Source organism: Oryzias latipes, chromosome 21 (genome assembly GCF_053564925.1).
Source record: "Oryzias latipes strain Hd-rR chromosome 21, Olatipes_Hd-rR_3.1".
In the NCBI taxonomy this organism is placed as follows: domain Eukaryota; kingdom Metazoa; phylum Chordata; class Actinopteri; order Beloniformes; family Adrianichthyidae; genus Oryzias; species Oryzias latipes.
The window spans coordinates 12,819,251-12,831,282 of record NC_136257.1 but is presented as its reverse complement, the minus strand read 5'-3'; the positions used below and the strand labels follow the sequence as shown (position 1 = coordinate 12,831,282).

The following is a 12,032-nucleotide window of genomic DNA, read 5'->3' as shown; positions in this document are numbered from 1 at the left end:
TTAGTCCGAGACGCACTTTAAAACACGTGGTGAAAATGCAAGGATAGAAGTGTTTGAGATGAACCAGCGGCTCGCCTGGATCATTGGGGAGACCAGGCCGGGGGGGGGCGATGGCGAATCTGCAGAGAGACTGAAGGAGAACAGGAAGTTGAAGTTCAATTCAGTTCAATTTAGTTTTAATATGCCTCTCCCCCTTAGTATGATCTGTGTTATTATATATTTTATATTTATTTGAATGTTTTGTAATGGATGTAGCCTTTTTTTAATCAATTGGTATTTTAAATTATTTCAATTTCTCACTTAACTACAAAAAGCGTCAGGACACATGTCCCATAATGCATTGTTTTGTAGTCATAGGGCAGGTTTCAGTCAGTTCAGTACTAAATTTCCAGCTGCGTTCGGTAGGTTGGGGCCTTGCTGCCCCCGCATATTCTCCTGATATTTTTGTGATGATTGACAGGTGATGTTGGAGCAAAAACAAAAATATATGTCACACACCAGGTGATCTGAACAGCGTTGCGTCCATCTGGGTGATCTCAAACACGCTTATTGTGCGTCTTGACTGCACTTATTTGGTGTCACCAAGATAAATTTCCATTAGTTTTTGAGCCTCTCTCTGATCTCAGGTATCTGTATCGATTGTTCTGATATCAAGTGAACATCGCCCGTTCTTTTACAGCTTACCTTCTTCTGTCAGTTTACCTTGTTGCATCTTCAAAAGTGCAGACTAAAATGTGACACTGAATTTGAAACAGAGCATTGTAATTTCTGCATCTATTCTTAAAGTATTTATTCATAATACAGTGGAAATTAGTAGATTTGGTTAGAATGTTGATTTACGGTATGGGCCCCTACATTTTCTGGTTGTGCCCCTAAAATTTTCAGTTGGGTGCCACTGTGCTCCTAGTGAAAAAAGTTAGTCTGGAGCCCTGCATGTCTGAAATCCTCCCTACCCCTAACTACTTAAAAAAAAAAAAAACTATATAGTGGAGGACTATCTAGTGCCCTTGATTTTTAAAACAATTCAGACACCTGTTCACTTCTTTTTTTTGAAATGCCAAATATGATGTCACCCATTTCCCAAAGTAAAAACTAATAAATATGAACATTTTACAAAGAGCTTCATGCATCTGCTGTGTTCTGATGACAAAAAATGTGAATAAATTTGAAAACATTTTTTTCAACTGACAAATCAGTCAAACGCAATGCATTATGGTCTGTATTCGACAGTCTACAGCAGGGGTCGGGAACCTTTTCGGCCGAGAGAGCCATAAACGCCACATATTTTTAAATGTAATTTCGAAAGAGCCATACAATAATGTAGTGTCACTTTCCCACACTGAGGCTCGGAGTCTTAACCTCTTCTTCTTCCACTTTCGGCTTCTCCCGTCAGGGGTCGCCACAGCGAACGAGTCGCATGGTAGATTTGGCAATGTTTTACGCCGGATGCCCTTCCTGACGCAACCTTCTCAAACCGGGCTTGGAACCGGCAGAGGTAGATAAGGGAACAGGGAGCAGCCCGGAGCCGAACCCTGGTTTCACGGACGGAAGGCGCCGCAAACCAGCACGAGCTAAACCGGCTCCCCGGAGTCTTAACCTCTTAAGGTTCTTTATTCTGGTTACTGTAGGCCGTAACCAACGCTGTACAATTAATTAAGCAACTCCTCAATCTCTCCTGCTAAGAGCGCCTAACCCAACTTTATATTCACTCACTGCCGCATCAGCCCTAACATTTCTCTTATTCGGCCCATAGCTGAACCCCTTTGGTCCAAACTACCTAACAACAGGCTGAGTGACAGAACTGAGAGCCAATCAGCATCTCTGCTTGATGCGTTCAACGAACTCCAGAATTTAGAACGCGACCCAGCAACAGCCACCCAGTCCAATTCAGTCCGCAACGATATGTTTAAAACTAAAAATACAAGTGAATGTGTGCATTTTATGTCATTTCAAAACTTTTAAAGTACAATAAGTCTGTGGATTCTTTTGAACAACATTGTTATGCTGTTGCTAATAAATGATGAGTATTTCTTACCATTATTACGACTTCTGGTGCTGCATGGTTTTGCTGATCATGGTCTAGTCTGGTTGACACGTGGTGAGTTTCTGCTTCATGCAGGCGTTGAGACTTTAAACGTGATCTTAGGCTGTTATGAATGTTCTGTTGATGTAAGAAAGACTGCTCACATGCAGATGCGGAGCCAAACATATACTCCCACCCTACAGTATGTGACGGGCAGCATGTTTTAAGTTTTGACAATCCCTGCGCGATTCACCTTGCTGCATGTGCCCACAACCCCGCCCCCTTTCTTCCTCACACATCCCGCTGCAACTGCGCGCTCTTTCTCATAGACGGGAGTGCGCAGTTGCAAGGACGGCAGTTCGCAGGTTTTAGGCTGTTATAAACTCTGTGAAATAATAGATGATAGTAAATTGATAGTGATGCAGATTTTTTTTCCTCAAGCACTGCTACTACTGCACGCCCCCCCTGGCATCGCATCGCACCCAAGAAGGACTGGTCTAATGAAAGAAAAAGTATAATTAAAAATTTGCCTGCGAGCCACATGTGACCATCAAAAGAGCCATATATGGCTCGCGAGCCATAGGTTCCCGACCCCTGGTCTACAGAGTATCAATGCACTCTTTTTTTTTTTCAAAGACTTCTGGGAAATTTCCAGAGCACTGGATTATGGAATTGTCAGACACCCTGAGAAAATGGCAAGTTTACCAAGTCGTGAATTGTGAGGGAATTCAGACACAACCTTAATATTATTAAGGGGAGTTTTCATAGTCAGGAACTGGTGCTAAGGTGATGAGAAGCCAAACTGGTGCCGACTAAGACTGAACTGGCACTGGAAGCAGCTCCATGGAATAGAGGGTGATCAGTCACAGGTGAGATTGATCCTTGATAAAGTTAAGCAAAATGAAGAAGCATCTGTTTGACATTGATGTTTAGATGATAGTGCACCACAGTCATGAACAACAGTAATTCAAAGATCATTCTTAAGCTTCAAGTAAATAAGATGTTAGTTTCTTGAACAAAAGTAAAACTAAAGACAAAAGCCTGTTAGCACTCCACTGCTCCCATAAACATTCAGGTTTCATCTGATCAGCTCTGTTAAAGTTTTAACACTTCATTCAAAGTTTAAACAAATTTTGTTTAATTTTTAATTTTGTTAAAAAGTTAAAATTCTAATAATTTATAGATTTACCCCAAGTTTGGTAAAATACTGTGTTAAAAGAGTGACACCTTCATTAAGTCACATCTTCCAAGTCCATTTATTCCAATTTGTGAGACCTAAAGGTAGTTCACTGTGATTAAGGTGGATCCTAATGTTGTACCTGGCCCTTTGATTCTGTCAACATTTAATTTGATATCAAAATCATGGCTTTCAGCTGCTCTGACCCCAACATCTGGAACTCTCTTCCACTGGATTTAAGAAAATGACACCCTGTCCCCCTTCAAATCCAAATTTAAAATGCATCTGTTCAGAAAATCCTATCTTTAGCACTGCCTCACCATTCTGTGTCTCCCATCCGTTTTATCTGTTTTTATTCGAACAGTGGCCTGGAGAGCCCCGAAAGGAGCTTTTAAATAAAATGTACCATTATTATTAAGATCATTGTCATCTAAAAACATAATCTGCAGGTTACAACTACAGAAACTTGGAACTCCTGGTTTGGAATACTAAAGTTAATGCATCTTGAAATAGTTTAGCTATGATCAAACAGCTAAATTCAATGTTAAAATATTATAAAAAGTACTGTTTTTCCGGAATACAAATCACAGCTTATTTGTATAGGTGCAACTTGTACATTTATTTAAAAAATAAATAAATAAATAGCAACAACCGCTAGAGGGCAATGTAGGAATGTATCAGTATTTGCTGGAACCAATCATCTGGGACATCATGTGTCAGTCCATCCATCAATGCCAGATTGCGCCACAGGCTGTCAAGGAGTTGGCGGATGCTTTGGTTCAGGTATTGAAGGAGATCCCCCTGGTGACCATCCACCGCCTAGTCATTCAGGCATGTGGAGGCCCCAAACTAATGAGCCTCCTTTTGACTTGTTTCAAAGACATTACATTAAAGTTGGATCAGCCTGTAGTGATTTTCCATTTTAATTTTGGGTATGATTTCACATATGGTTGTGTTGTCAGCCCATCCAACCATGTAAAGAATAAAGCATTGAAAAAGAATACTTCATTCGTTCAGATATAGGATGGGTTTTTGTAGTGTTCTCTATATTTTTTTGAGTAGTGTATGATTTTTTTTTCTTGTTTTCTTGACTCTGAAGAGACATTGTTCAAAAAAAGATGGAATTCTTGTGTTTGCTCATCATACTTCTGCCGTGTCAGTGGAAGTGAGGTCGGCGCAGATCTGCCCTCGCTCCCAGACTCCGTTGATGTACGCAGCGCAAAACATGTCTGCCTTCCACACCACCTCCTGTGGCTCTGTGAGTTCACACTCACTCCTCACCTTTTCACAGATCCTGCAAAAAGAATATCCTCATTGTTGTATTTGTGCTACAAAAGAAGGGAAGTGAGACTAGGGTGTCAAGACTGTTGTTCTAAATTAATGAAGAATAAATGTGCAAACATTCTGTAATGGCACAAACCTTTTTGCAGTATTTCTTATTGCTTTACTCCAGTTTGGTGGTTAAGCAGGAGGAAAGAATTTAAAATGAGGGCTATAGTGCAGTGGGTAACAAGTATTTGACCCCTTAATGATTTTGTAGGTTTGCCCACTTAAAAATTGTATGTTCATTTAAGTAGTGAGAGATAGAAAATCACAAAGAAAATAACACAGTTAATGTTCAAGAGCACCTATAAAAAAATAACATAATTTCCTAACATTCGATCAAAGTCACTGCTAACCTTTGGAGCTGTGCGTCATACTGGGTGAACTGGACATAGAAGCTGCTTGGTGAGCAGACATGGCTGATCCTGACAGTCAGGTCTTTGAGCTGATCAGGAGATCGCAGGTGAATCTGTAAGTCCAATAGTTCCTTGTTCTGTTCTCTACAATCAGTTTTGCCTGAAGGATAACTGCTTGGTTTTGCAGAACTGATCTCCAATACAGGATCCCATATGTCAGCATCATTGTCAAACAGACTGGCTTTGTTGGTTTTCATCCTGCACGAGTCACAAAGTGGGGAGAGTTAAAAAGGAAAGAAAGTTGAAATTGGACTGATGCATTCTTAACCATTTTCCCATTGCAGACTAATGAAAAAACCTCTTCCACAGTAATAAATCACATACACTCACTGGCCACCATGTGCTTGTTCAACATAAATTTCTAATCAGCCAATCACATAGCTGCAACTCATGCATTTAGATATGTAGACATGGAGTGATCATGTTAGGTCAAACCCCTTCCACTGAAAGTAGGCTCTGGACAATCTGTCAAATGCTTTAAACATTCAACGGGACGCCACCTACTTTTATTGAGGAACTTGATTGGTCATTTTATAACTTGGCTACAGCCAAAATACAATGAAAACAATTAGGATTAGCAAGAACATGTTACAGACCCACTCCAATCAAAATCCTGTTTTTAGCATTTTTTACATGTTCTATCATTTTTCTCATAATAGAGAACATTTATAAAATAATTTAAGATTAAAACTGCATTTCTGAGTATTTCTTTATTCAAATCATGTTGGATCAGGAGCAGATTTGGCCACTATTGGCTGCCTCTATTTGGACGCACAGCAAATTCGCAAACTCCACGGAGAAAGTAGGTGTGTGTGTTAGCCTGGGGGCGGTGCTGGCAGCCCAGACTCTTCCTATAGGGGCTGTTCCTCACTTATGTATGCATGAAAGTGAGAACCCACTCATTTTCTTGGATTGAGAGCGAAATGCGAGTCCAGATTAAAATACCGCTTTGGGATCGTTTTTTGTGAGGAAAAGACATAATACACTTAAAAGCAAAAAAAATAAAAGTTATTCTGCATGATATAGGCCCTTTAATAATCAAATTGAGTATTTACAAGAATCTCATGCAAAAGACAAAAATTGGAAAAGTTAAGTACAGTAAATAAAAAGGAAAAAGAAAACAAAATATTGAAAATATACAGCATTTAAATGATGTACTGCTGGAATTTTACATACTATTATTTCATAATGAAAGGGTAGAAGTCCAAATTAATAATTGTTTTTAAATATTTGTAAAGTTGTTATAGTATAGTTGTTGAATATTTTAAGTTAAATTTGAAAGCCAAAAATATCAACTTATAAATCTAATGACAAATTTACAAAAGTAGTCTTACTTGTCTTTACAGCAGGCCAGCTCTTCTTTAACCAGAACCTCAGCTATGTTAGCTTGTGCTCCATCACTCTCAAAGACTGTAACCGGTATCGGTGCAGGTCTGGAAACTCTTTCTTCACACGAAGCCATAGCAACAAAGAAATTGTTTAGTTGTAAAAAACACAAGACATGAAAACGAAAAAAAGCGCATAAATTGTACCCGTTACAAAAATGAGGACCAGCTTCTGGTATGTTAAACTGATGAATCTGCTGGTGCAGACTTCACTCCAGGTCTCTCCATCGAAAGGAATCACGTCTGCCAAACAACAGGGGATGGCCTGAACACATTGAGATGCTCAGTTATGATTTCATCTCTAAAATCAACAGAACGTAAAGCTTAAATACGATATACAACTAAGTACATTTACCAAAACAAAAGAAAGCATATTAGCATTTGAATAAACAACTGATGTTTTAAAAGAAAAAATCAATTCAGTTTACAGAGAGTGAGAACAGTTATGTGGCTCTTTCAGGGAATTTTTCTTTCTGGTACTTCAACTTGCACTGCAAAGTATATTTATTATAATGAAGAAAGTATTTAATGTTCTTTTATTCATTTCCAAAGTTTTGTTTAGAATTAAAGGACAAGTCTGTGACAACCCGTGAATAAAGCTACGTTCACACCAAACGCAATTTGCGCGTCAGATTTGGCCACTATTGGCTGCCTCCATTTGGACGCACAGCAAATTCGTTGCTTGATGCTAGTCCAGAAATGTGTTCATAAACTTGATGCCTAGATGCGTGTGGAAAGAGGTATTGGCAAATGTTTTTAGCTTCATCGCTACATGGAGCAGTCTCTGTGTATGTCTCCTTTAAAATTCATGGAAGACACAGATTATGTTTTTGTTTTTTTGTTGATGAGATTTTTGAAGAGTTCTACAAAAGCATCTCCATGTCTGGGTCCATGACATCATTCAGAGATTCTCCCCCAGTACGGTGTCTCTACACCATTTACTTCAGGAGCTGCATCTGAATGACGGTCTCCGTCAGCGGTACTTCTGTTTCTCTGTGTTCCTAGCGCTGCACTTTTCTGGACTGAGATGTCTGAGATCTTTCCGGGGATCTGTTGTAGCCAGTTCTCCTGCTTGGGGGTTTCTGCCCCGGGTGCTTCAATTACCACATCCACTTCTGTCACCTTCATTTTCCAGGCTTTCACCAGTTCTTCCGAGTCCCTAATTCTCATGTTCCTTCTTCCAGATGTTTCTGGTTGGGTGACTATTACCATCCTGTCAGTCTGGATTTGGAACTCCCACAGGTTCTCTGCTCTCTCCTTCTCTACTACATTCAGGAGTGTTTCCCATTTTGACTTTGACTTTCTGAGCCTCTATCACTCAGGTGCTCAGGGCTTGTTCTTGAGCTGCCAGGATGATTCCTTAAGTGCTGTTCTGTAGGCCAGTCTTTTCTGTTAAGACTTCTTTATATCAACCACTTCAGTTATGGTCCAGTGGTACATCCCATGCAAGGGGAACAAGCCCTGAGCCCCAGAGCAATAGAGGCTTAGATCTACCACCCCAGACAAGAACCAAGGAGTTGGCTGTACAAAGAGGGGCCTAAAACAATCCAGCACATAACTGCAGGGTGTAAGATGCTGGCCGGTAAAGCATACATGGAGCGCCGTAATCAAGTGGCTGGAATAATATACAGGAACATGTGTGCAGAATATAAACTAGAAACCCCATGGTCAAAATGGGAAACACCTCCGAAAGTAGTAGAGAAAGAGAGAACAAAGATCCTGTGGGACTTCCAGATCCAGACTGACAGGATGGTAATGATGAACCAACCAGACATTGTACAGGTGGATAAAGAACAGAGGAATCCATTGCGGTGGATGTGGCAGTACCAAGTGATGGAAGCATCAGGAAGAAGGAACATGAGAAACTGGAGAAATACCAGAGAAGAACTGGAGAAAGCCTGGAAAGTGAAGATGACAGTGGTGCCTGTGGTAATTGGAGCATTCGGGGCAGTAACCCCAAAGTTGGAGGAGTGGCTACAATAGATACCTGGAAAGACGTCAGACCTCTCAGTCCAGAAACAGCTCAGTCTTATGCTGGGCTTGGCGAAATTGTTACAATGTAACAGACAATGAAAAATTAAACAGATTTGGTGATTTGAATTACTAGAAAGAGATTAGTCCTTTTTGCTGTTGTAACCTGAATAATTGTTCATTTGCTGTGCAAATGTACTAGATTCTTCTGATGTTTCAAATAATAGAATGACCATCACTAGCCGCGGTTACATGTACAAAATACCTTGATCGGATTAGAATTCGACCGACATGGGCCCAGAAAAACTTTTCCGATTAGAACAAATGTTTACATGCGCAGCACTTTTGGTCGGAATAAATCATTTGCACATGCGCAGTTCTGTTTAAAATACCGGAAGAGGAAAAGAGTCCCGCTGTAAACAAGCCGAGCTGCCACATACATATATGTAGCAGCTCTGTAATAAACAAGATGATCTTCTAAACATGCTTTTGTTAATGTTATAGTTATTATGAAGCGCCTGTGACTATAGTTTAGGTAGTGACTATATTTAGATATTAATTTGTTTTAGTGATATTGAAACAAATTTGGATATACCTGTTCATGAAAGATAACTTTTTTTAATATCAAACTTAAAATGTGAATAAATGTCACCATGGCAGGAAGTGTGAAGAACTCATTCTTGATCTTCCGTAGGTCACTGACTGGAATGATTTTCCTATTGCCAAAATCCACATAGAGCACCTCCACTTTACTTGCTCTTGGACAACCTGCACACATGCAGAGACACAATGCAAATTATTGCAAGTAATATTACTATGCGACACACCAAAAAAATTCAACAGTTTGTGTCACATGCATTCTACGACCGTCTTATAGAACAAGCCACTAAAAGTTTTTTTTTTTTTTACTTCTGTTGCTAAAGTATGAATTTTCTTAACTTACACATCTTCACACCAGAATTATTTTTTTGCAACAGTTCAAAAGGTCTGGGTTTTGTGGGCCTGAAAAGCACCGAATTGTTAGTTATACCCAACATGTGCAACAAAGCAAATTTAGTTCTGATTTACATTTCTTTAGATGTCCTTTTTCTTCATTCATGGCTTGTAATTAAAGTGAATGTTATAAACAAGAGTAAAGTATTGTGTAGGGTGCATACAAGACGATCTTACTTATATCTGATAGCTGATTACAGTTATCACTCGCTACATCGCTGTTCATCTTTCGTGGTCTTACAGCTTTGCAGATTTTATTGTGCCGATTTCTACGTTTATTTTAATATTTTTTTTAACAGCGCCTCGTCAGTCTCCTCCGTGCCGTGCCTCCTGTACAGAATGTGTTCAATTTGCAAAATCTACATAAATCTGATCGCGAAGAGATCTTTGTTTTAAAGATACTGGACTTATTTTACTACAAAGGTTTGAGAGAAAAGCGGGAAAATCTTTGTCTGAGAAAAGAGTAGAAAAGTGTGTAGTGAGGAATTTTACAGCCTTAACACATCTAGAATTATTGTAAAAAAAATAACTCGCATCCAACTTTTGGAAAATAAAATGTCAAATTCCCTTTTCTTTATAATTTTAATTAAATGATAGAATGGGCGTTGTTGAACATGAAACAGCAGTTTGGAATATTGCTTTTGCATCTAAATTTTGAGTCAACAAATGCAGCTTCACTTTGAAAATTAAAAAGCCTTTCTGGTATTGACTTTTATTTTAAGCTATGCTATACAAAAACATCCTCACCGATGACCTGTGCTCTGTACCACAGGTTTTCTTCAAAGCGGGCAACACAGGGCTGTCCAATCTCCGGACAGTAGACTTTAAGCTCTTCATCTTCAAGCACAGCTGGAGTGTTATAGCAGTCCTGAAGTCTGGTTGTGAGCAGCAATGACTCCATGCTGTCAACCTGGTGAGATGGTGGTATTTTAATTTTTAAACAAATGGAAAGATAAAATGGAAAAGCACCAAACAGAACTTTGATGCTGCAAAACTTTATTAAAATGCTCATCTTTTTTAAGAACATCCACAACACATGGAATTGTTTTGATACCGCTTGGACGTAGAAGTCACCAGGGCTGTTGATGTGGCAGACCACCACATTGAGTTCTGTGTTGACTCTGGGATAAACTGGAGGGTAGTACAGCAAAGGCTTTCTGTCCGTAATCACTGGATAATAAAACCTTTAAAAACAAAAACAAAAACTTGTAAAGTTGATAAGAATAACAATACCTGACACCAAGTACCATATTTTAGGTCCCACATCCTTTTAGTCTCGTCACTCTCAATATCACTTTAATCTTGACACAAAGTTGAACCTCTGCTGTCTCTGTCATGCAGTATTCCAGCCTATCCACACTTCTTGGTGATCATCAACTTTTCACGCTGCTCCTCACTTTCAGTTCCTCCTCACATTTCCAGTGTTGACATTCCTTCGACTACCGTAACTTTTCAACCGTTAATGCAATTAACCTAAGTCAAGCAGATTCTGAAGCAGTGAATAGCAGCTTTGCACTCATATGCAACACCATTTACTGTCAGGATTCAAAATGCACATGCTTTGTACCTGTAAGCACTTGCTTCATAGTGAAATGCTTACGTAATCAATGTAAATCAGTTGTCTCTGTTGCAGAGAAAAGCAGCTTTCTGCTGTTGTGCAACACTTTACACTAGTAATGTGTTCCATATAAGTGCAAAGCCGATATAAAAAGCCGCTTTTCTCTGCGTCAGAAGCGGTTGATTCACCTTGGTCGCTTTAACAGTCAACGAGCAAGTCAAATCCACAATATTCATGTTTTCTATTTTACTATAATCGTAGTTATATGGCAGTACCAGTACCAACTTGGTACAAAAATACGGAACCCAACCCTGGCTAGAACTGAGTTGTACATGACTCACTGAGCTCTGTAACAGCAAACGCAGGGATAATGAGTGAAATCTACCACAAGATGGTCCTTGTGAGGGTCTTTTAGCTTTGGTCCAGACTTGCTGATAGAGGCTTAGTGTGAGGAGTTACTAACTAGCATTTGGAGGTTTAGGTGGTAAACAAAAGTCTCTGAAATACACATTTGCTTTTGAATAATTCGTTAAATATTGTTTTGGCAGCATTTGAAATCATTACAAGTATCTAAATGACATATCGTGATATTTCACACAATTTATTTTTTTCCTACGACCCTAGAAATAAATCGATGAATGCTTTCACAGCATCTGTGATGTGGGCCCTCATGTTTTTTTATGTTAAGAAATCTATCATAGCATTCTGTCAGCCGATCCTTCATTGGGCTTTCCATCATCCACCTATCTGTCTTGGCCTTCACTCTTTCGGGAGACTTTCTTGTGGCAAAGTCATCAAAAAGCACCACTAATGGAAACTTCTGCTTTGAACTCTGAGCACAAGTAAAACATGTTCTCTCATGACAAATATTCTTTTTGCATTGCACCAGATCTGCATGCGGTTGTTTCCAACATACCACTGAATACTTTTCCTCCTTGGATCCTTCTGATACAGCCAGATTATTGCTTTCAACTAAAAAGCTCATTGCACTAATTTCTTTGTGTGTTTTCCATTATGAGTTTTTCAATGAGTTCCAAAAGTTGACTATAAAACATTGACTGTATAAAAAAAGAACTGGGCAGAGCGCTTGTGACATCACCCATAGAAAATGCCCTACCTCCAGCTCCTGCAAAATGAAGCTAATTCAGTTGCCATTTCTCCAAGATACGGACGTTGCCATGTTGGA

The 12,032-nt window shown here is 39.4% G+C and overlaps 1 protein-coding gene across 5 annotated transcripts in view; it reads right to left on the bottom strand.

Annotated features, from left to right (window-relative positions):
- rnf17 (ring finger protein 17) overlaps window positions 1–12,032 on the bottom strand; it is a 51,738-nt gene that overhangs the window by 18,976 nt on the left and 20,730 nt on the right. For all 5 annotated transcript variants that reach the window (XM_078939616.1, XM_078939618.1, XM_078939614.1 and 2 more), the window contains exons 16-22: window positions 10,343–10,472; window positions 10,036–10,198; window positions 8,948–9,063; window positions 6,472–6,589; window positions 6,274–6,385; window positions 4,880–5,137; window positions 4,347–4,494 (exon numbers count right to left, since the gene is read on the bottom strand). In XM_078939616.1, coding sequence (XP_078795742.1) covers window positions 4,347–4,494; window positions 4,880–5,137; window positions 6,274–6,385; window positions 6,472–6,589; window positions 8,948–9,063; window positions 10,036–10,198; window positions 10,343–10,472 — 1,045 coding nt within the window. The remainder of the gene's footprint in view (window positions 1–4,346; window positions 4,495–4,879; window positions 5,138–6,273; window positions 6,386–6,471; window positions 6,590–8,947; window positions 9,064–10,035; window positions 10,199–10,342; window positions 10,473–12,032) is intronic.